The sequence below is a fragment of the Cottoperca gobio genome, chromosome 4 (genome assembly GCF_900634415.1).
Source record: "Cottoperca gobio chromosome 4, fCotGob3.1, whole genome shotgun sequence".
NCBI classification, from domain to species: Eukaryota; Metazoa; Chordata; class Actinopteri; order Perciformes; family Bovichtidae; genus Cottoperca; species Cottoperca gobio.
Window position 1 is genome coordinate 20,050,420 of NC_041358.1, and position 26,271 is coordinate 20,076,690.

Below are 26,271 nucleotides of genomic sequence, written 5' to 3' on the forward strand. Positions count from 1 at the left end.
TGGTGAACATGGCAAACATAATAAATGTTAAATATTAGCCTGTTTGCATTGTTATTGTGAGCATGTTAGCCTAAGGATGTTAGTATTTAGCACAACTGCTGTCTGTATCCGAGTACAGCCTCACAGAGCTACAGCCAGTGCTGTAGGCTTTTAAAGAATGACTGACAGAGCGACTTATAATTGGTCACATCTAATAATGACAAAAGTCAGATTTGCATTTTGAGCTTTATTAAAGCTCACAATGTAATGTCAGTTTTGTGCAGATAGTCTTGCAACTTGAGTAACAACTGTGAATATATATATATATATAGCTGAATATAGCTGTACTTCACCCTTTGCAGTCTCCTGATAGAGGAGATTGTGCCATATTCATCGATCACATGATCTTTGTAGATGTTCTTCAAAGCACTTCCTCTGATTGCCGTGGGGGCCAATTTTAAATAATGGTCTCGAAACAATGAGACCTCTGCTTTTTCCTCTTCTAATCATCCAGAAAATGAGGACAGAAGATCTACCGCAGTTATCTGGGGAGATGCATCAGGCACTCTGGTAGCAGGTAGCATGCAAACGCCACTTATAGGTTGACTCTTAAGCCAAGAGAGCAGCTTCCTCCGCTGTTTGCCCATTAATCTCACTACAAGGAGGTTACTGTTTCCCCATCTGCCGTTTTTCCTCCTTTGCTCCCCTTCTGTTCTACCTTTTTGCTCCTCTCCTATGCAAATCACCTTGGCACTTTGTTTGTTTTAAGGAGAAATTTATGTAATGGAAAACTTGAGCTAATTGTGCCGCTTGGGCTTGACTCCAAGAGATCTCTCAGATGTTAAGGGAACCGTGTACCAGTTAAACTTGTCAGAGCTTTGAAGGCGGGGAGGTCGAGGTGAGGACAGGAGGAGGTGGAGATGATGGAAAACTCTATATAAAAGGGAAAGGTGGATGAGAAATATCAAAGCAGAGGATTTACAATAGTTGTTGGATTAAAGCTGGACGCTATGTTAGGGATGGTTGTTTTGAGGAATAAATATAGCCAACATCTTGTGTAGTTCACACGTGGAATATGTCGTGATCAGGAATTATATCACATTTAACTCTTCAGAATCTGTATGTTTTTTAAATGCTAAATTGTATTTCATTGTTTCTGATCTATCTTTGTAAATGTTCTCTGTAAAGCAGCGGGTTGTTTACTCATTACAGTTGTGTCAAAGCTGCTCTTGTGGGTGGCAATGAACTGTTCCATGTACTCCCAGGGGCCTGCATACTGGAGTTCAGCTAGTTTGGTATATTATGACTCATCATAATGGCTTAACATGTTTTGTCCTTGGGTTGCACAATTTGAAATTAAATTGTGGGAAAAGTATAGCAAAGACTGCTTTTTAAGACTGATTTAAAGGATACGGGTGGCATTATTCTGTATTATCTTATATTCAGCAAACTCCATGAAAAGACCAAAACCAACAAAGCGATAGACTGTCTCTTAATACTTTCCAATTTCCCTGCCCTGTCTGTGGCACTCAGTCCCAAGCCGATTAATTCCTACTGAAGATGCAAATCTTGAAAAACAGGTCACAAATAGTTTTTCTAAAACAGCTGGGCTTGCAAACATTACTCAAACAGGAGGACATAGTGCATTTGTTGGGGACTATTTTTAGCTGCGGATAATTACACATTTGGTACTTTTGTATGTATTTATGGCATTGATGTGTTTTTCATAGTTTTTTCTCAAGTCAGGCTTAGAGAAATAGGATGTCAGGATGTGGTTACACAGACAGTACTGGTACAATCAAATCGTTGTTAGTTATCCTTTAAGCAGCACATCTTACAGATTTTTCATGCAGTAACACAATCCTTAAATTCCCTGTAAAGTGTAGTTTTGTTTTGTACAAATGAAGTGTCAGTTTCACAGTAAGCAGCACACTTTGGAAGTTAGGCTGCAAATGAAGGGTCATATTCACATACTGTTTTATTTTACCACTAGGAGTCCTCTTCAGTGGCACTAAGGAATGTGAAGAACTGTTAAAATAATACTTGAGGCTGTTGCTAAAGATGTTGTTAAAGATGTATATGACATCTGGTTTCATGTTGCTTCCTTTGACGTTTTCCTCGTCGTCTCAGAGAGCTTGGACTGAGCTGAGACCCCTGACTCTGAGGATCTCAATGAGACATCGTATGTGATTTTGGGCTTTACAAATAGACTTGACTTGTCTTGACATGTGGCGTGAGGAGCCACAGATTGTCACTTAGCCTCTGTCACTTGCTAAGTGACATCAAGCTGGAACACGATGCCTCTCAAACTGCATCCTCAGCCACTGGAGAAGACGACGGCAATTATGAGTTGTGTCCGGCCAAGTGGAAACAACAAGTGCTCAGCTTGAAACTGCAGTTATTTCAATGTTGAGTTTATTTTCCTGAAAAGGTGGTTTAAGCAAAGTCATATACAAAACATTCAAGTGAGAGGTGACGTTATTGACTTGGAAATCTAGAAGGATCAAAATAAAATCCTTTACATAAGAAAGAAAAAAAAAACCCTAATCTGTTTTTTTTCCTGAAAACAATGATGACTTAGAAATGCTGCTTACGCTGTTGTGTATTTTGCATATGACAGAGAGTGTGTGTAGCGCTTACATCAAGCAGATCTGAACAGTGATCAGGGTTAAGATTTTGTTTTTTTTGGCAGAGTTTGTTGCTGCGTTGTTCTGCAGTTCTGGGGAGTCACTTGACAGTGATGTCGCAGGTACTTTAATGTGACTGGGCTGACAGCAGTGGCCGTTGATTGTCACGTTTTCAGGTTCTTTGGAGGATTACAAGACTTCTATGGCATCTTATTCTAATACAACAAATTTGAAGCCTATTTAACAGTGTCAAAAATGCATTTTCATCAGTCACAAAATGAGGGTTTTTTTCTTTGTTTTTAAAATAATTTATCTTGGAAATGCAATGCTTTTATATGGGCTGTACTCTTCTACTGTAATAGCAAAGAACAGCCTATAAAAAAACACCACTGGATTTTAATATACTTAAACATATGTCTTTGTTAGTGACCTAAATACATCGCAAGATAAAGGATCAGATTCACCCTGATAATGACAAATATAATGAGGATTATTTTTAGTCATTAGTGCATATATTTCCTTTATTATGTTGGCTCACTTCTGATATGTTTGTCCGGTTTAATTACAGTAAGACTGGGCTCTTTTGGTTTGTTGGTTGGTTCTGGTTCAATGTCATTGGTTCTTTGTAGCTGTTGTTAAGAATGACAGAGAATGTCTTAACTTTGTGGAGCAGCTCGTCTCTCTCGTGTATTTGCTTGACTTTTACAAGTGAAGGGCCAGTTTCTAAATATGGAGCCTTTTCCTGGTCTGTTCACCTGTGGTGGCTTTCACTGCATGAGCAGGCCGTTATGTGTTCATGAAAAACAACAGACCATTGGTTGATAATGAAAACTCATCACTGTCATTCCTGTAAAATCAGAAGACAGCTGACACTCGCTGAAAACCTGTATAAATTGGATAAAGTTCAATCCCTATTGTGCTGTTCAGGAAGAATCTGACACAGTTTGGTAAACTGGACACGTTTTCTATATGTATGTGTTTATATTTGTCTCAGTTAATCCTGTCACTTGGGTTCACTGACGAATAAAGGTACTGATGTTAAAATATTAACAGTATTATCGACCTACAGTATTGTCTCCATAATATTTTTCTTAAGGGATTATACTCTATTGTGTTTATTTAATATATAGCAGATAGGTTGTTGTAGAGGGAAGTTGTTCTTCACTGACAATTTATTGCCATCTTATACAGTCATTTAAATGATGACACATTTATTTACACATTGTACAAAATTAACTATATATATATATATATATATTTAAATAAACAAGTCATATCTTATTAGTGTCAACTTCATCTGTCTGCAACAATGCTGAGGCATATTTAAATCCCATCCACCAGAGTGAAAGCATTATCTTGGTTGTATGTCATCTTATCAAAACCAGACATTGTATTAGAAAATCAAACATGTGTGAAGCATGCCACAGGTTATTAAAACACACACACACACACACACACACACACACACACACACACACACACACACACACACACACACACACACACACACACACACACACACACACACAACACACACACACACATACACTGTACAAAAAGCAATCAAGCACAGAGCAAAAAAACTCATATTGGCATCTGGAGCACCGACTCCATCCAGCTACAACACTTACAAAGCAAAAGAGAAGTGAAAAGAGAAGTGAAAAGCTCAGCAGCGGGTACAGTAATTTGCTGCAGTATTTTGTACACAGAGAGCTCAATCAATACCTCAATGCCATGCCGTGTGGCATAGCATTTTGGAAATGCATTCATACGCTGTTTGTACTGAGGATTAGCTGCTTATGAGGTGTAAAAAGGTTACTGAGGGAGTTTATTCTGACCTGATTTGGAATGGGAGAGGAATTTTGTGTGACCCTCTGGTTAATCCCCCCCATACATACTAAATGCATAAAACTAGAAGAGCACTATAAATCTTTTAGAGGCTAATTTGAAAAGATAAAAAGTAATATGGATAATTGCAGCAATGTGAGGCTGCTTCTATAGATGTTAAGATCATTATTCACTGTTTGTGTAAATGCAGTGATGTAGTAGGAGGGTTTTATACCCCATAGAGCAGCTGGAAATTAAATATTTGTTGCTTCTTTGTTAGATACAGCAGTCAAAAGGCTAATAAAGTAATGAGTTAGTAGACAGTGGAGGTCAGTTATAGGACACTCAAAGCTTTGCTGTTGTTCAGTATGACCAACATAGGAGGACGTTCCACTTGGAGGCAGGGGGAGGGGGGGGGGGGGTGTTCTGAAATGGTTCTGCCCACCTTGGTAGTCACTGTGAGGAGGGGCTTCCCTTCTGATGACGCCTTACTTGGTATCTCCTTCAGGACCATGGCAACAGTCTTATCTGCAGCCCTAGAGTCTTTCCCCTACAACAGTGAAATCAACAATGACTTGTGTCAGGACAGTTGGACAACTCAGTGCTTTTTTGGCCCCGTCCAGGGCATCTTACAGAAAAGACTTTACCTTATGATGATGGAAATACGGTGTGGGGCTGTCTACTGTAACAACACATCGACTGAAGACATTTCCACAAGACTATGGCAATGAAAAGAGGGTCACTGCACAATGTAGAGGGTTGACTGTAGACAGTGATGAGCATGGTCGTCCACAGCAGTACTTATCAAGTACTTATGATGACAGATATCATACAGAGCTCATTACACAAACCATATTATTTACTGAGAATTATGTACAGTGTTCGGCAGATGAATGTTTATGTCTACTGTGCAGCTGACAGATTTAAAGTTATCTCTGCTTGTGCTGATTAAAGCTTCAATAGGCATGTTGGAATCACAACATTTCCTCCTTAAAAAGAAGGAAAGCTAGTTAACATTAACTGTTTGCTGTCAGTAGCCGGTGAAGGGAGGTTCCATAGATTAGCATTGAGGTGCATTTAGACCCTATTCATTAAAAATGTGTATTAAATGAAAGCCAAGTGTGTGCATTGTCGTAACAGTGAATATAACATTGTTTTGTTTACAAGAAAACACCACAGGGCACCTTTTGATCAGTTGGACACAGAACATTTCATACCATTGACCATACCTGAAACTAAAATGTATTTTTTGGGAATTGGTGACAAAGGGATGGTTACTGCTTTCTCTGCAAAAGTAATATTTCTATATAGAAAGCTTCTCTTTATACACTTGATTATCACATATTTGGGTAGCATTACTTTGTTATAATATATTATATTAAAATATAATATAATGAACCTACTAACTGTAAATAATGATCAGATTCCCATAAAACCTCGATTTTTATTCTTTTGCACATCAATATTGGACATCAATGCTATTTTGTTGCTCTGCCCTTGCTTCTCTTTGCGTTTGTTCGAAGGCTGATGCATTATCAAAATGACTACACAAGGTTTTTAGTAAACAACAATGATATGATTATTGTAGATGCAGGTATCTAGAATGTAATGTGACTTTCACTATACCAAAACTTACTCTCCAACAGACATAAACTGCCCCGCCCTCCATCTGCCACCCACAGCCCCTCATAGGAAGAAAAGTGTGTGGAGCTCTGATAATTGCCAAGGCCACATGCCATAGCAGTAAAAATTGATTACATAAGAGGTCAAATTGATTTTGCCAGCCTATTGTCATCCCTTTCACCTCGACTTTATGGCAGACACCATCGGCCTCAGACATTCATTCACTTCACATTTTACCCATAGCCAGAAGATAGATTATATTGTACGCTATTCATCATTTTATGACGCACAGATGTAGCAGAATTATAGTTGTCACAGGAGACTACACATTTCATCTCAGTAAAGAGCTCATCCTCTTACAATTAAATGTGCTGACCAGAGAGAGAGAGACAAAACTGCTTTTTCATCACACTCAGTTTCTACATTTTGTAGATCGGCTGCTTTTTCAGACTGCACATGAAGCACACTGGAAGCCTTTTAGCTGGATCATATTGGGGCTCTTTATGTTTCTTCTTGCCAGAGAAATGAATAAGGCATTTCTTCCACTGGTTTCCTCAGCTGATCATGTCACAAAATGCATTTGCCTAGAGGGAGTGTTCCCTTGAAAGCCTATAATGCTCCTAATAAAGTCCCATAAGCCACCTGCGCCCACTCTCTAGCTTAGTCTCACTCAGTTTAAATGAACAACATCCATCGCCAAGGCGACACCAGTAGCAAAGCAGCATTCACACAGCAAGAGATGATTCAAAAAAGCTCTGAACATTTGTTTTTTGTTGTTTTTCTGAATTGCAAATGATAAAATTTGAATAGCGCTGAATATTCCTTCCGTGCCGTATGAGCAGGTGCCGTGTGAGCCAACAGTGTTGAGGATATCTTCCACCAGGCACGCAGTCAGTTTGTATTGGCTTACAGTCTTGGCCTTGCCTTCTGTGTTGTTTTGTGTCACTTTTGCTAAATTGGCTCTTATTTTTCTAGGAGTGATTATAGATATGTTTGGCAGCACTCTGCAGTAGACAGTCAAGGAACTGGATACCTTTATTTTTTTAATTTTCTTTACAACTTTGATTCCTGACAATAAGATAGTTATGTGATTTTTGTCAAGCATGCAGGCTGCCAAAGATGGAAATATGAATTATTAATCGTTTTGTTTAAGAACATCTGATTTCAGCTGAAACACATTTTCATTAAGTAGTTTTCTTCCCTAATACAGCAGCATCTGATTTAAAGTTTTGGTCACCGTGGGGCTGTTCTGGAAGAGAAGAATAATACAAATAATTTTCCACAACAGATGAGATTGAATGCAACATTATGCAAACAGTTTAATCAGATCACTGGGTGCTGTTGGTGGCAGAGGACATAAATGCTGCTGTTTATCTCAAGGCTCAGAAAATACATTTACAATCTCCCAGCCAGCACAGCGTGTTCACTCCAAACTAATAAGTTTACTCCAAGTAACGCTGGCGTTCTCATAGGTAGGATTGAAAAGCTTTATTAATTTCATAAGATTCAGTGGTAGTGAGTCTGTAGAGAGTTTGTTCCAAAAGCAATAAGTTGCATCTATTCTGGGGAGTTGCTGTTTTCAAAGTCCCTGTCTACAGAAATAACATTGGTAAAACCTTGAGCTATGGCGCTAATGGTCGCCTGTTTTTGAAAGCATCATCAATATTACTGTATTTTCCCTACTGGCACTATTTGGCACAACCACTGGTAAAACCTCCCAGTAGATGCTTCAAAACCCAGAACATTATTTTGGAGAGTAAAGCCATTTTCAGACATCGAATACGAAACATTGTAAGTTTTATTTATCCCCTGTGTTTCCAGTGTGGGACACTTTGGAAACAAATCCGACGAGCTATGATACAGTATATCCATGAAGGCAGTTTGCACAGAAAGTGCCTTACAACAATAGTAGGTTTTTGTGTCAGCTTCCACATTCCATATTCTTAATTGTCTGCCCATTTACATTGAAAAAGAGACTGAAACAGTCAAGCCTAATAATAATCTGAACAGGTGTAAAATTGCAGGGGTAATGCATCCCAAACAATGGAAGCATGGTGGCTCTGACTAATGATGAGTAAAATTACATTTTTATTGCAGACTGGCTATATTGTACTGTCTTTAGTCGCATTCACCAGACGGTAATAAAATAATCTATACTGAATTTCACGTGTCATTGCTTCTACACAAGGAAATGAAGTTTGTTCCTCAACCTCTTTAGAGATGAAGTACTGTAAATGGCAGCAGGAGAGATGGGACTTTTTGAAAAGAAAAGATGATTACTATGTACTGAACCTTTTTAAAGGTCTGAACTCAAGTTTGCTGGTCAAAGAGGGTCGCTGGACATGTGGCCATCTTTTTCCGATGTTGACAAATGTAAAGAGCAAAGCGAAAAGAGTTGTATTGTAACTTTGCTGACGTTAGTATAAAAGGATGAACACAGGTTTCTGTTCCTGTACCGAGGCTTATTGTAGTGAGTATTGAACACATATTCTTTTCTTCTCATGAAATATTTCCCCTCTCCATTTGTTCTACATGCAATATGTTGTATCTGCTCTTGGGTAAAGGATTCCTTACTTCAAGTTTTTCTGTCACTGTCACAAATAAAAGTAATGATTCCAGTGGATTGAGGTTTTTGTTGGGAATGTAAAGCACTTACTTCCCTTCACAATAGCCCCATTCTTCATAGTTCATGTTAAAGATGGATTTCATGAGGGAATAGCAAAAGTCACCTTTCTGTTGATCTGTCTATGGTGTTAAACAGTCCTGCATTAAATAACAGGAGAAACTTCCTTACAAGATCCATTTCAGAGCTACAAGGGAAAAATAGCAACAGGAGAAAAAAAGTGAATATCTAGAACATATTTCACAATCATTTATATGTGTTTATTTCATCTTACATGCAATGTTAAAATGCAGGTATGAATGATGAATATCATCAATTCCCCACTGTATTGAAAGGACTGGTCAGAACCTGGAGCTCTGCCAGGTTGGCCACATGCTACAGCATCAGCTGGCTGTGATAACGCAGTGTAGATTTTGATGCATCTCTCGGCGCTCCTGGCAGACCTTTAGCCTCTCACCTCTCGGATGATTCGGTCTTGGCCTCAGAGAAATGCCACAAACAATAGCTGGGATGCCTCTCTGCAGATAGAGTAGGATCACAGACAGGAACGAGCACATACTCTGCGAACACTTGAGAGCAAAATGTGTGGCACACTGCTGGTTACAGTGAGCCAATGGCAATAACGTGTGGACTGTAGCTAACTGGGACTCAGGGAGCTTGTGTAAATAAATCATGATAAAAGATAATAGATCCTAGGGACAGGGAACAGGCCCCTCAACACATGCCAACAGTCAGGATACCAGGTAGAGCTTTATCTGCACTCACTGGTTCAACAATGTTTTGCCATTTTGGAGGTGCAGAAGCAGCCCTGGTGAAGCACACATTGGAGAGTTGGAGAGTTTCAATAATGTATCTCTTCCTAAAGACCTGGGTTCTCAATTTTATTGCTGCCATTTCAACAGAATCAGCTCATTAGGAGGTTTTCTATCAGTGTGAAATTTGCTGCCACTGTTTATTGGCTATCATACACTTTATGGGGATTGCTTCTCTTCTTATAATGCATAGGTAATACGTTGCTGAAAACTGCTTTATTGTGTATTTTACTCTAAATGGGACCACAATTTACAAAATGAACATCATGCTGTATAAAATAAGACTTGAAATTAGTGATTGAGACCAGAAACTGATTAGGAAAATGTTTACTGAGGTGATAAATCAAATAAGTAGGATAATTTTCTCATAGACTTCTATACAATCCTTTTGCAACCAGTGGAGTTTCTCCCTGCTGCCTATTAAAGAGAATGCAGGTTCAAGGCGCTTCCGCCATTGGCTTCACTTTTTGAGACCTGGGCGTTGCCCCTTGGTTTGTTTGGAGCCAAAAATAGGAACCAAAAATAGCATGTTATTAGCATTTCTATACTGACATGAAATTAGAGTGCATAGGGTTGTTTCCAAATAAACATGCACATGGAAACTTTGAAAAGAAGAGAGAATAATCCAGAGTCAGAAACATTTAATCACAATGGATAAACACTGTGGCCCACTACCTCTGGCACAGAGGCTCAGTGTGTTGTAGGATCCTGAACAATCCAGATATTAAAGCCAATAACTGACTTCCAAAAATGCTAATACCTGGGTCTTCAATTTTATTGCTGCCATTTCAACAGAAGCAGCTCATTAGGAGGTTTTCTATCAGTGTGACATTTCCTGCCACTGTTTATTGGCTTTCACACACTTTATGAGGATTGCTTCTTATAATGAATGGTGTGTGTGGCAGCACAGGTAATACACTGCTGAGAACTGCATCCTGATGTGTTCTTGAAAGATATTTTGAAGAATGAATTGCTTAACTGCTTACAGTTGCTCATATATCATTGTCCAAAACTATCAGCAAGTCTCGGCAGCACGTCACGTCAAATACAAGAGCTTTTTGTTTGCCGATGATGGCTAACGCAACACAAATCATGTCCAGGATTACAGCAGCCAAGGTACATTTACATTCCAGTACAAATAACCGCCCTCTACGCCAAGCCTCGTCTCCTGACGATACATTTAGTACCCACTCATGTACCCAAAGTGGTTTATAAAGACTGGAAAAATGTGATATTATGTCATTGCCAGCCAAATAAACTTGTCGGAGCACTAGACATGATATAACTTTCAAAGCCTACAGTTTAAAGGCACATCTTATTTAATTGCTATTATTCTGATGTGATGATAATTATAACCCTGAAAAACACCATGTTGGATTTATTTCTCATCTCTTATTAGTTTTTTGATTCCTTGGTTACCTTATTTTCTCCTTAACAAAGTGCAATTCAGGCCACAGAACTAATTAGAGGCAATGGAGGCTGCAGCAAAGTTGTCTGTTTTTAATTGTCTCTTGCGTGCAGCCTGAATTGTCATCTAATGACGTATGCTACATCATGAAAAATATTTATAACAGTGGTAGAAGCAATCAAAGTTAGTGCATTTTTGTCATTGGGAACAATGAACAATCAATTAAGTAAAATAACTGGGATTTACACCGACAACAGCAGAGTCTAATTGTTTGCCTAATTTCTTAAAGGAATAATTTGACATTTTGGAAAATAAACATATTTGCTTTTAGATTTAGATGAGAAGATTGATACCACTCTCGAGTCCATGTGATGAATCTGAATCTGGAGCGAGAGATAACCTCTGGGTCTCAAAAGTGAAACCAATGTGGAAGTGCCTTAAACCTGCTTTATTTCTAATAAAAATGACTTCATTTGTTGCAAAAACAAGCCTGATTGTATAGAAGTCTATGAGAAAATGACTCTACTTCTCACTTGATAGATTATCTCAGTAAACGTCTTTCCTTGTGAGTTTATGGTCATACAAATGTCCCGTTTAGCGTTCGGTTGTACTTTGCGACACCTTCTCGTGTCAAATAGCTTTAAATGTCTGATCTACTCAAAAGTCAGATTACATTACATCTTCTTTGTTTTCAATTCACTTTTAAGAAAATCAGCTTGTTTCATTTGCACAGATTCTCACCAACAGATTGCTTGAACATCAGTGCTCAGACGGTGATCTGTGTAAAAGTGTTTACCTGTCAGGAATGTGTCCCATAGTACTGTGACAGACAAGTCTGTATGGATTTAAGCTTTGGTGACGCTTTAAATCCCTCAGTCAACAAAAGAGGTTTCAAGCGATTTGCTGAAAGCTACCCTGTGGCTGCGTTTCCGCAACTTTTCAGGCATTTAACTACTGGAGGGCATGTCAGGCTTCTGATGTCAGTCAGACACAAGACAAATAGTTTTTCAAATTTGCTTCAGCTTATTCAGGTGTCACAAAGGTTTGATTGCTCTTGTAGAACTACGAGACAACTCATAAGGAAGTATTGAAAAAGTTCAACCCACAGCTGTTTTGCCTTTTCAATTGAATTGATGTGAGATAATAAAACTTTTATTGTATTCTTGTTTTTATTGAACCCAATATCCATGGTGTCACATGCTCTTGAGTGGCAGCTCATGACAGGCTTTGCAACATATAATATTCTTTGCCAGCATTTATAAACTTTAGGTATTTTCGAGACAAAGGAATTTTATTCATAGCTTTAAAAACATATTTGTAAAAAAATGTCATTGTGTCTGTAGCGCAATAACAATCATAGTTCACACAACACATGAGCCCATTCAGCAACCCTCATGTTTACAAATCTGTTAGCCCCAGTGGGCAGTTCCTCCTTAGAACTGTTTGGTCCAAAAATGCCTTTTGTTTACATTTTGTATGTTCTGTACCATGATACTCAGAATAGTTCACTTGATAACAATGTTTAAAATAATTAGTTTTAGTATGATTTGATTTATTGTGGGGGTAGAGCCTTAAAAACATGAAACTATAATCATTTTATTAAGAATTAGAATCATTGCAGCACCTTTACAACTCTCACTGATACAGAAACAACATGGAAACATTAAAATAAGCTTTTCATAACTGTCTGTGTTACATTCAGTAGTGATTTATTAGATTAAGTATGGATGTGACTTTTGGATGCACATTATGTCTGTTGAGTTCCAGCTTGTGTACTCATGTGGAAACCTAAACATCCTGGTATTCCATGCAGCATCTTAAAACTAACACGAAGGATTATGTTGAAATACTGTTCAATCTTGCTCTGCTATGAATGTCAGGGGGATGCACCCTCTTCGAATTAATAGAGTCCATAATTTTAAAACCAAAAATCCACAGACAAGCTGGTATTATATATACGTACACAGAAACAATTAATCCACTGGTTCCCTGTAAACCTAATTTCAGCACAGCACAACTGAATGTATTTCATTACGGAGAGGATGTGCCATGGCAGAGCTTTCAAAGAAATGACGTGACACTCTAGGAAAGGCAGAGGACTGTAATGCTTTATAATGGGGGATAGATGGCAAAAAAACATCCCTAAGGTATTTACAGGCTGCCGCTCCCAAGGACAGCTGAGCAAATACGGCTTAAATAGAAATCAGTGCAAATGCATCAGGCCGTCGAGTTTGTGCCAGACTATTACGATCCAAACTCCCACGAACCTAACTCTGAGTTCACACCATTAAGAATCACCTTCCTAAACTACCGGTTGCTAGAGCTAAATTGCCAATGCAGTGATTGACAGGAAGTGACACCGTCTACCGGGTCTGTTTTCATACTGACCACCTAGAAAGGGGCCATGGGGAATAATTGACTTTTGATTATAAGGTGTAGACACTGTATATACACATTAAATGTATCTGCAAGACTATTTGAATACAGATGAAACAAGTAAGATTTGCACACTAACTTCACAAATGTATTTATAATGTATAATGTAATGTATTTATGTAATGAATCACAATCATATCTTCAGCAGGACAAAAGTTAAATATTGGTCACCACACCCATAAACTGTAATATGCTGTTAAACTCTATGACAGGTGGGGGGGGGGGTCACCATTGAACCTCAAAACCTCAAAAAGAATTAACAGTACAAAGTGTAGTGAAACCTAAATCAAAATCAATCCCAAAGAGAGTTATACATAACATAAAGCCTTATTTATTTATTTCCCCCCCCAGAAATTCTGTCATACATGTATGTTATCATACAGACTACAGACAGCTACAGTATCAACAAGAAACTATACCCAAAATATCAACAGTTAAATTAACTCATTAAAGAAGGAATAACTAACAATCTAACTAGAAAATAAACATCCGCCCATCTGAACTGTATCTGCTTATCCTGTTCAGGGTTTGTTGGCTATCACAAAACATACGCAGGTCTCCAGTCTGTCACAGGAGTCTGTTTCCAGGTCAGTCAAATTAGCTAACGTGCATGTCTGAAGAGATGCAAGTTAAGAAAATGAATTAAATATACACCTCATTTTCAGTAATGATTGTTGTACATCTGCTGTTTCTGTCAACAGTCTGTAACACTTGCAGACGCTGCAGATGTAATTACAGCTCAGCAGTTGGGTCATTTCCAGTAAATGAGAGCCTGAATATAACTCAATACTTGCCTACAAATCTTTCGTCTCTTATAAAGGAGTTACTTAAGGGAACAGCTGTGGTATATAAGACCCATTGTATAGAAATTAATTGCTCTCCAATATGAAAACACCTCATTGTCAGTATAAAACGGTTGTTTTGTATTCAGCCATTAGCAGAAATGAGGATTTTAACAGTTCACCTGAGGACAGTAGTTAAACATTTGTGAAGAGAAGAGAGTCAATTTTTTATTGATTTCAGTACTGGAGCAAAATGAACATGAAAGAAAATGACAATAACATTGTAATTGGATGTCTGGTAGTATCAGATCCCTTCATGGTTTAAATATTGTCCTGCATTTTAGATCCCATGAAGATTAAACACTCTTAAAAATAAATGTCACCGCATGTCTGACTTATACTTGACTTGATTAGTGTAATCAAAACTGAATTACATTGAACAATTAATCTCTTTCAAAAATAACACAACTAAAAATGAAAACTTAATGCAAAAAATCACCTGTTTGATTTGTAATACCCTTTTCCAGTAGTCCTAAAAAAATAAGATTTCAAATGCCATCACTGTTTGTCTTCAAAAATATCTCTATCAATCTCTTTTCAATATTAATCACCCTCCATCAATTACATGAAGTGTAGCGTTCAACATTTAAATCCAATATTTCAGATTTGTGAGCCCAGCTCTCTTTTTTCACATTATCATATACTCTGTATGGAGAGCATCTCAGGTAAATAAGATTAATCTATTCCAAATGTAACTGGATCGTGTCTTTGCATCAGGTGAATATATAACAAGGTTGTTAGCCAGTGTCACAAGTGAAGAACACACGCCCACACACACACACACACACACACACACACACACACACACACACACACACACACACACACACACACACACACACACACACACACACACACACACACACACACACACACACACACACACACAGAACACAGAGGGACGCTGCTCTAATAGATTACCGTGACTTTGAACTCCAGTTTCAGACAGTGAGACTAAACACAGGCCTGAATTTTCTAAAGATAAACAAGTTGACGTAAAGGATGATAAATGTTAAACTGGTCTTATTTATTTTTTTATGCTTGACAACACAATTCAAATAATTTTAACCTTCTAAACAACATAGGATTTGGGAAGCTGCAAAAAACAACATAACTTCAAGGTAACGCTAACGCAGGGCTGGGTAATGTGGTTGAAATTATTGTTATGCTGATGGTCATTCTCCATTTTGTTTTTGATTTTGATATTCAATGAAATTCACAATATGCATCCAAACACACATATAAAATAATGACTGCTATTGTTTAAATTAGATGACAATGCAGTTAATTTCGTTAGTATTAATTGCAGATTGCTTGAAATCAGGACAAAAGAGATTTGTAAAACTAATATATTACCAATCATATCAACATAAAATGATTCCACTACCACCATTGAAAGACGATGTTGGACAGTACCAATCAATACGGTTGTCGATACTGTAGAAAATATCCATGGCATATGGACATGCCAGCATTCAGTCGGTATTTGCACATCTAAGAAGCGTGTTGTGACTTGTAATTTATGGATATTGTTCCGTTGTGTATTGATAACTTTATATGGATACAAAAACTAAATTGTCAATAATATTTACTGAGCTTGACAATTAATTTTTGACATAGATTTTTGACATTTTCAACTTCTCCACTCAAGCTTCAATTAATTGTTGCTCTGGAGCTTTTGGATGTGTCACATGGTCTTCATCAGCAGATGAAGTTCCCTTTGTTCAAGTTTGCTCAACTTTGAAGACAACATGGGCAAAAAAATCCTAAAAGCACTCAGAACATCATGAGATATTTTCAAAAGCTTGAGAAAAGGGGAATAAATGGAGATCGGACCAGCCCTAAACACATGATATGCTTTAAAGTACTTTAAGAAGTGAATCCAAATATGACATAGCTCTACAGTAAAGGGTTTAACACTTTAAAGGGCACAGTTGCCTTTGGTCTTTGGCCAATATATCACTGTGTGTCAGAGGTCATGGGGTCAAGTGGACAATGCAACAAGATCACCTATCCCATGCATAACTATCTCCCACCCGGTGACATGAACTGAAACGGGGGCACATCATTAAAGAACCATCCGGCTGACGGACCACAACATGACACTAAACCTTCCAGCCTGGATGCGAGCGATGTGTACGTAATCCCTGTGGATACTGTTTGCTCATGTTGAAACATGAAACACAGTCTGCTGCTCATAAAACATTAACACTGGATCACAGAGCATGTACAAAGCATGTCAATTTCAACTGAGGCTATACAAGTACCAGGCTCTAGAGGCAACTGGATTCCTATACGAGAGGATGCATATTTTGCACACTGGACACTGTATCCCAGTTTGGCTGAAAATACTTTGTGAACTGCTGAGAGAAACTGCTCAGGAAGTGTCAGCATCATTGTAAAAAGTGGCCTGTGGTATTCATTACAGACAGCTTCGGGCCCCTCCCACTTGGAGAACTCACACAAGATGTTTTTTGGCAGTTGAACATTTCATTAACGTAAATCCAATTTGGCAAGAAAAACACAAGGATTTCTGGTGTGCTCAGTTGAGCACTCTGAGTAGTGGATAATGCATTCCCATTTCTCATTATAACTGCATATATTAACATTTCTTTATATTGTGTAACTCGGGCTACTAATATAGAGCACATACACCGATTTAATAGTCTGGCTGGAGGTTCCGTACATGAAGGGAAATGGAATTTAAAACTAACTAAACTGTCATTAAATGTGCATTTTGTCACTCATAATGTCTATTTTTATGAGCAAACAATCAAGGGCTGGTATTGTTCATCTTTATAATATTTAATATGATAACATCGCAGATAAACCACATTTCTGGAATCCATATGGCTTCGGTGCTGTGCCTAAGTTGCAATTCTGTTCCCTTTTATCTTACTAATTGCAACACTTGCGTAAGTCTCATTTTATTCACAGCCACAAGTTTGTGTTAACACACTCTTGCGCCCTCTCAGATGCGCTATGCTGTGTTTATTGTCTTAAAGCTGTCTCTGGAGACGACTCCACTATCAGGTACCACATTACCAGACGATTGGCTTCGTTTTGGCTTCCACGCTTCTTCGCAGCAGAAGATTGATTCTTGCTTTGGACTCTTTAAATTACTGCTTGTGTCTTTCGAGACAGGAGTCCGAATGAAGCTCCAAAGTAAAATCCTTCCACAGTTCGCAGCACTGATAATCCTGTTTTGGAAGAACCCAGTGGCGGTTCTTTATGGTCATGTCAGCCACAAGGACAGGAAACAGGCTGTCATGGGTGTGGCCGTGACCATATAGTTAACACAAGCATATCAACCTGCTGTCACCTATTAATCATTAAAACTATAGGACACTTAAATTCTGGAATTTACAATTATACTACATAGGTGAAAGTGGTGTCCCCTTCCCATCAGCTCCAGGAATAAACAATTCCTCAGCGCGTACCTGCTGTTCTTTTACCTTCATTTTTCATCTTCTTTTCCTGCAACCAAGAGCAGCAGCTTCCATGTATGGACTGCTGCTCCTTTTGATTGACAAGTTCATTAATTTAGACCTGAGAGAACTTCACAATGGAGCTGTAATGTTCATTATGTAACGAGAGGAATATTATGATCCAAACGGCTTGCAACAGCAAAACATCAGATTTCCAACGGTCTTAGCCCTTTGATTAACCTCAGATCAGTCCTTGGAGGATGCTCCTCCTTGCTGACATGACTCAAACAGCTGACAACATGATACCGTAGCTGAACAGGTTCACTGTTCTTTACAAAACTAAGCTTATTCATCCTTTGCTCTTTCCCTGCTGCCATCTGGGCCCTTCACTCAGATGTTCTACAATCTGACCTTACTCATTTAGTGTGCATTAGGGCATCAATGTGTTCATGGTTATGGTCAAGGCCAAAGACACCCTCATTGCCTCATTTGTAACACGAGAAGGATCAGAAATTAAAGGACGATCGGGGTAAACATGAAACTTCAAGTTAATAAAGTGCTTGTAAAATTGTAATTGAAGGGTCGAATAATGGCCTGTGCAATTCATAGTGCTTTTCCATATGAACCCTGAGCACATCTTATTGTTCAAGCTGTGAAATGTTTTTGTGAGAATTCAGTGTCTGTTCTCTGCAGACTTAAGACAACACATGGCGGATCTGGACCATGAATTTCAGGAAATTCTGAAGCATAAAAGCAATTTGTTTTTTAATAGGGAAACAATGGAGACACCAGTGTAACAAATGTTTGCAGCCAGCAGTGGAAGAAAAGGTTTACTCTTCACAAACCACAGCATCATCAACAACTACAATAAACTCTTACTGCTCAGCAGTAAGACCTGCAAGTTTTAAGCAATAGACAAGAAGTAACATTTGTGTCCCTCAAACTTACTATGAAATACAAAGGGATTATACTATATAATATACATACAGTATCATAAAGGATGGCCAAGTGGTTGAGGCCAGAGTAATCTTCATCCGAAGTATGTTTTAGAAACTAGAATGTGTTTGACCAAAGTACAACATTCTCTTATAGCGCACGGGTTAGTATCGTGACAAAAGTACCCCAATAAATAAGATCTTATAGATATAATAAAGAAGCAATAAAGAAATAAAGAATTTCCTCCTCTATATAATGGCCATACTAAATGAAAGGGTTCTACAGTGTTATTATATTGAGTTTATTGTTCATTTCCCAAAAGCCCAAATGACCTGGCAGCAAGGCTCAACATAACTGTAAGTCTCTATTCAGCAAATAACGGTGAGTCAGTTCCCTCCTTAATAATGTTTTGTACAGTAGCTACAGTCCAGCGCTCTGAGGCACATGAGCCATCTGCGAGCTACTGAAGGAAGTGGCAAACTTGTGAAATACCAGCAATTCAGCAATTCCTTATGTGAATTTGCTCCTCTGTGCACTCTGTCGGCTAAGACTAATGATATGCAGTGTTGGCTTGTTTTATTTTAAACTTCACACCTGCTCTAAATCTGTCAAAGAGCAGGTGTGTTGTTTTCATGTATATTATTATTTGGTGCTAAGCAATAGCCTCGTTTGCCTATGTATTGATGGTTTTAGGGCCTTTTTTATTCCTATTTTGTGTTAGAAGATCATTCCTTTTGTATTACTCCACTTAAATACTTTTGTAGCCTCACAAGCTTTCAAGATTTAAATGTCCATGGAAGAAGTAAATACCCTACTTGTGAATTTCTCGAGCTTCTATGTGTCTTAAAAAAGACGTTCGGCTAAATGAGACTACTAAATGACGTCACACCGAACACTAGTCGGCCTTAAGCTTAGTGCTGGTGACATGTGTCATCGGATTGCAGTATAGTTCATTTGTAGCTTAACATTACATTTTTATGTATGCCGATTACATTTACTCTTCAGAAATCATAACAGTGATGTTCATTTGTGAAGATTATCCTGCTGAACAAAACATTTAGGTATCATAAACATATGTTTCCCTACAAAAATATGTCATCCCTACAAAATGAGGTTCACAGTTTTTGTCTTAGTGATATATCTTGACAACTCTTGGATGGATAGACCAATATAGAAACGATAATAAAGGAATGTATGTTTAAGTAAATGGGATTAGATTTTTTTCAACAATCGTGGAATTTTATTGATATTGGTATCGATTACTTAATTTCTGGTATTGTGACATCACTATTACATACAACAATGTTGCCCAGAGGATGAATCCTATTGACTTTTCCTTTAGCAACATCCTCAGGTCAAAATGTGTACTGTATATTGCTTTGGTTTATCCATTTAACAGTTTGTTTTTCAACAAACAACTTTGATGCTCTCAGTACTACATTTTGAGATATCATTGAGGCAGTTGGGGCGTTTGGCGGGAAGGACAGAGAGTTGGGTATCATCAGCATAGCAGTGGTAACAAAAGCCTTGTGAGCAGATAATTGGATCAAGGGAGGTGGTGGATATTGAGAAGAGAAGTGTGCCAAGAACAGAACCATGTGGTACCCCAATGCAGTTTCAGTGAAAAGACTGCTCTTGAAACCAGATTTTAATCAAGTAGAATGAACCCATGATGTTGTAATCAAAGGGAATTATTTGTCATCAAAAAACATTCATACAGTCTCTCGAATTAAACTCATAAGGTATAAAAATAGCTGCTTGACCCCAACTTACATTATCTGACCCTTACTCATACATTTCCCTCATCAGTGCTCAGGCAGGTTTCTGTCAGTGATGAACTTGGAGATATCATTCCTCCATCAGCAGCAGAGCAGCGAGCTGGACAGTAATAAAAGATATTATAGTCTTGTAAGAATGCTTAGTCTTCTCTGCTGCTGACATCCTGCTGCACATCTCCCACTATAATTAACCTATAAGGGAGAAGGGGAGCAATGCTGAACGTTCACTGAACTACAACAGAGGATACAAATGTCTGCTAACGTCCAACACTTTTCCATGTGTTTATTTGTGTCTTCAATAGTTTTTCAAGTTGAATATGTTAGGTATAAACAAGTCCCTAAACATAACCATTAAAAAAAGTTTATTACGGTTTAGTTATTTCAGTCAGGTATTGTATTGCTATGAGTGGATGTGAAAACAAATTAAATATTTGTCAGTCAATGTTTGGCAAATATGTTTAGAATGAGCATTTTGTGTTGTGGTAGATACTATGTTTGTTAAAAACATTTGCTGTTGCAAATTAGTACATGATTTATCTAACAGTGACTTTGAGAGATAATAGGGGTGGCCATGATGGCAAGAGAGAGCATGATTGAAGGACGAAGGCAGGTGATGATGGCAGGGCAGTAACACTCACCCTCAGGCTGAACTCTCCCTCTGCATCTAACACTCTCCCTCTTTGATAACTCCTCATATACTGGCAGAACAATGGCCCTCTCCAGGCCATAGCGGCCAATTTTCTCTACCCCCATTGCCTACCCATTAAGACAAAACTGTGGAGAAAGGGGTCACTGAGCTCCTCTTGCAGAGCCAGCCCAAGTCATTACTTACACTATAGCTGTGTCACTTCTTGCAACTTGGCCTGCAGCTGCTAATGATGAGGAATGGCAGTAAAAGGAGGAGGATCCCCTCTGTGCATTGAACAGGAAGTTACAGTAACCTGATTACTAGTGGCTGCCTGGAAAATGGCATTACATTCTCGCTGCAGACCTGTCTCTCACTTCGAGCCTCCGACTGTCCTAGATCCGGGCGGAATCACTTATTTCTCTCACTCTAGATGAGTTTATATCATTGTGCTTTGTAAGAAGCTGTCGTACAAACGGCTACTCAGCAGCTGTCTTCCCCTGAGTGCTTTGATTGCAAAATGTGGCTCTCTGTCTTCTTCATGCATTACTATTCCAGTCCATCAAGATGTGTTTTAAATGTAATTATCTGCCTAATAAGGGATACAGGTCCAGCTGCCTTTCAATTACATGACAAAGATGTTGTTGAGTACAGTATGCCCCTGGGGATTATAGCTGAGATGTGGACAGAATGAAAAAAAATGCACCGTATTGTGCAATTTAGTTTAGAGCTTTTGTCAGGGCGACATTCTGTGAGTGGAATTAAACTAGAAAATTGGCTTTCATGATTTTGATACCTGCAATTCAATCCAGGCCCACTCATTTATCTGTTCTGTCTTAAGTATCTTTGGTACTGAAATAGACCCAGAGCTATTTATGGAGAGAGAGAGAGAGAGAGAGAGAGAGAGAGAGGGAGAGAGAGAGAGAGAGAGAGAGAGAGAGAGAGAGAGAGAGAGAGAGAGAGAGAGAGAGAGAGAGAGACTATGAGAGACTCATAGACATCTAGTAAAACGTGACTAAAAGTCTACAGTTATGCTAGCAGCTCTACTTAGGCACACTTATGCTTTGAGCTAAGCTAACATGCTTACATGCTCAGAATGACAATGTTAATGCGCTGATGTTTGGCAGGTATGTTTACAATGCACATCATCATAGTTTAGCTAGCTTAGTAAGTATTACCATGAATATATTTTCTAAATTTCATTACAATCAATCCAGTAGTTGCCGAGATAGTTCAGTCTGGACCAAAGTGATGGACTGACTGCCATCCATTGAACCACGCCCCTCCGCGACAAACTGTGAAAAGTGGCGCAAGCTCGGCAAAAAGCAAGCATATCCACTGTCGGTCATTCAAGGATAATGTTCTTCATTGTGATCTATTACTATAAATTGTCTCACAAGAATTTTGGCAGTGAAATTTAATTTTAATCAAAGCAAAACATAGGCTTTTTTTTTTACTCAATTTACCACCTCAAGAAATGACATGTCCTCCATGTTGGCTTCAGTACCCCAGTGGTGGTACCTTTACCACACACACGCACGCAGTAATCAGGTTGCCCAGACACAGGCCCATGAGGCCCTCGTTACCTTGAATGACTTTCCCCACTTAAAGCCTTTGAAAACAACAGCTGCAGGAATAGAGAATTGTAGGGAGAAGGAGAGAATGGGTGATTAATGTGCACATCAACCTCCCAGCCTGTTGATCTTGACCAAATTTCTAATACAATCCTTCTTTTTTAGACGTTGTCTCAATGCAAGTTAACTCTGATCAAAATCCAATTGATATCTTCATTGGGGATACTGAGCAAGTTATTTCCTGCTTGCTAGTAAGTGTGGCTCAATGATTAAAGTCCTAAAAAGTCAAAAAACAATCCAAAAATCAACCTCCAATGATGTCCATTAGAGCTGCTTAACAGTTGTTAAGTAAGACGTAATCCATTTACCCACCACAGATGGTCTGATTTGATTCATATCAAAAACAAATGAGCAAACATGAACATGTATTTATTTAGGATTAGCTCTTTGTGATGTGTCATCTCGTTTTCGAGGGGGTCTTACACATAATGCAAACAATCAACGATGTCAAGGATCCAAAAGGCAGGAGTCAGTCTTTCAGTGTATATGCATTAACAAGTAATCCTATGTCCCTTGTTACACTTGATTAGTACAGTGTCACACTCTGCGGAGCCATGACACCCAACCCCACCTCCCTGCTGTCACCCGGCCGGCCCTCTCGTTCACAGGTCCTTCACTGGAATGGATCGAGGTCCTGCTGCGCAAACAAGATAGGCTGCCAGTAATGGCTTATTGTTTGAGGATGCTCGCTCATGCTGTGAGAGGAAATGAATGCTCTTCAGATGCAATCATTTACATATCATATAAAGATGGCTATTTGAGGATATGACAATAAAGCAATCATTCATCGGTCATTCATGGAGGACTTATTTCATCATAATGTGCTTTCATTACTATGGTAAGCTTTTTTGGAGAATTTCTATAATTCCTTGAAATAACAAACCTCCTTACTATTAAGATGTGACTTTCTTTGCATTATAAGTAACTGTACTCTTAAAGTAAACTGACAGTTTGTCTACAGAACACTTTCTGGACCAGAGCCTATTTGGGCTGATACTGTTATCAGTAAAACTAAGCCAGGAAGCTTTTTGGACTTCCAGTGCACCGACAGATCCAAGTGATTAGGCAAACATTTAAAAAAGCTATTAGTTAAACCACAAAATCACAAGGCAGAATTACACCTCAGACTGCCAGCATCAGCTTTTCAAACTCTCTTTTTTATTAGAATTTCTGTCTTACATTTACATACACACAGTTTGTCTTCATGCACAACCCCGTTGCCCTTTTTGAGACATAAAGAAAAAACTTTTTGCAAGCAGCTGTCAGACAAGGTGTCTATTTTTAGCAGAGCTTTATGTTTGAGCAACTGCATTAGTCATGTGGGCTGACAGTGACTGTGGATGCAGAACCTTTTAGTTAACATATACAATAAAATACTTAGTTAATCTCAAGAACTGAGCTTAATATCCTTAATATGAGGTTTTCATGCCAGATGTTTAAAGTAAACTATTTCTCTAATTCAGAGATGTTAGAAACTTCTAGGAGTTTTAATTACTTAGTTTATAATTATTAAGTTGCTAGAAGAAGCCAAAGCCTCAAACGTTATGCAAACTTAATGTATAGGCGCATCCAGAGGGACCATTAAGCAGCCCTCGTGCACTTAGCAAATCATTTGTGGTTGCTGATGTTTTAAAAGCATTTACTGGACAAGTTCAGCCAGTCCAATGCGAGTTGTTCAACTAAGAGAAGGCGATGACCTGACGTCCTCTATGAAGTTGAACATTACAGGAGTTTGAATGAAGAGCTGCTTGTCTGTTAGAGCCTGTTTCTCTGGACACAATGAACTGGATGAAAGTGTGGAACTTCTTACAATGACGCTGTATCTGCAAGGCATGCAAAGCCATTTCAGTTCAAGAAAGGGTGCAGTCAGCCATCTAATGGCTCTTTTTTGACCATAACATTGTAATAGTACGAATCTATCAAACTGAAGTATGACCCATAGAGAGGAGCATGCCTTAAATGGGAACTGCCAGCTGATGTATATGGTTCTCTATTGTAATGCTTTACAATGGGCAAGAATCTCTTCTCTTTCAGTATATCCGTGTGTGGATGTTTGACTGTGTGTGTGTGTGTGTGTGTGTGTGTGTGTGTGTGTGTGTGTGTGTGTGTGTGTGTGTGTGTGTTTGAGGGGTGAGGTTTACAGATTAGCATTAGTGCGTGTGTGTGTGTGAGTGTGTGTGTGAGTGTGTGTTTGAGGGGTGAGGTTTACAGATTAGTATTAGTGTGTGTGTGTGTGTGTGTGTGTGTGTGTGTTTGTGTGTGTGTCTGTGTGTGTGTGTGTGTGTGTGTGTGTGAGAGAGTGTGTGTGTGTGTGTGTGTGTGTGTGTGATAAAGAAAAACTGTGACAAAGACAGAAAGAGAGGGAGACGCCCACAGGCAGCTCTTTACCACAATCACAAGGAATCCATTAGAAGATAAATGTCCTCTCATAGTACGATTGGTCGAAATGGGGGCAGGATGCCCTTTACTCAACATACGCAAGACATCACTGACTAACATGCAGAGCCGCCACACTTGCAATAAACAGCCGTGAATCTTTGTCTTTCACAAAGCCAAAACCTAGAGGTGATTGGTCACTGTTTGGTCTTGGCATCTCAGTTTTCTGATTAAATATTTTAAGAGTCTTTCCTTAAACTCTACAGTAATCCCTTTTGAAATTCGTGACAGTAAATCAAAGTCTGACCAGGGTCAATGTGGCCTAACGCCATTTATTGCAAGTAAAGGCAGCATTAAAAAGCATTGCCAGTGTTACGTCTTCTATCTTTGGCAGATGTCAGACCAGGCTGGATTTCCCCACTGAGCCCTTTATCAGAAGAAGACTGATGTCCCGATATGACTGCTAGCACTAAGCCGTACTTCACAAAAAAATGATTTTCAGGAGACCATGGCCATTCATACAGAGCATCTGTGCAAGGTGAGATACCGACGGCAGGTTTAATGCCAGTTATTTCTAATTCTCTGCACATTGGCTCACTAGGTTACAATTGCTGTTTTCCTGACATCCTTTAAAGCAGATTTAGACACCATGAGCCTTTTTTTCTTTCCCCTCAAGACGTTAAAACTAAGCAGGAACCAGTCACACCAGCAAGCCAAGATAGCGCTAGTTTCATTCATCATCAATCAATGAATTAGCGCAAAGCATGCATTAGCATCTCATGTAATTAGGATTATCTATTATAATCTCACCCTTTGGCAAACACACATACAGTCCCACGTCTACAGATGCCCTTCCATGCCAGATTACACTGAAATGAGTTTGAACAGTGAAATCACAGAGTTTTTGACATTAGCATCACATTGACATGCTGTGTCATTGAGCCACTTCGTAGCTTTGTGCAAAGGGATAACATCAAATTGCTATTCCTAGCCCATCATCAAAGGATGTCCTTTAACCAAACGCATGGGTTCACTTGGTAATCTGTAATTATTAGGTGCTTACATGAATGAGTGAGAAGGACCTTTTCTGCATGGAAACAGATATTCACAAGGCGGGGATTCCTCAACACAACATCCACAAGTTTGGAGCAGAGACTGGCTTTGTGCCCTCGCATCGATCAGGAGATCTCGGATTGCACAATAGCATCCAGGTGTGTTGACAATGTAGGTTCCTATTTTCAAAACTGAACTCAGAAACCGCTCTCAAAGAAACCGTTTTCTTTGTCATTGAGTTGTTAGTGCCATTACTTCATCAAC

The 26,271-nt window shown here is 38.8% G+C and overlaps 1 protein-coding gene across 1 annotated transcript in view; it reads right to left on the minus strand.

The window, feature by feature from the left end:
• The window catches only part of pex5la (peroxisomal biogenesis factor 5-like a), an 80,035-nt gene that overhangs the window by 40,732 nt on the left and 13,032 nt on the right, over positions 1 to 26,271 (minus strand). The window contains exon 2 of the mRNA XM_029429720.1: positions 4,879 to 4,983. Coding sequence (XP_029285580.1) covers positions 4,879 to 4,983 — 105 coding nt within the window. The remainder of the gene's footprint in view (positions 1 to 4,878; positions 4,984 to 26,271) is intronic.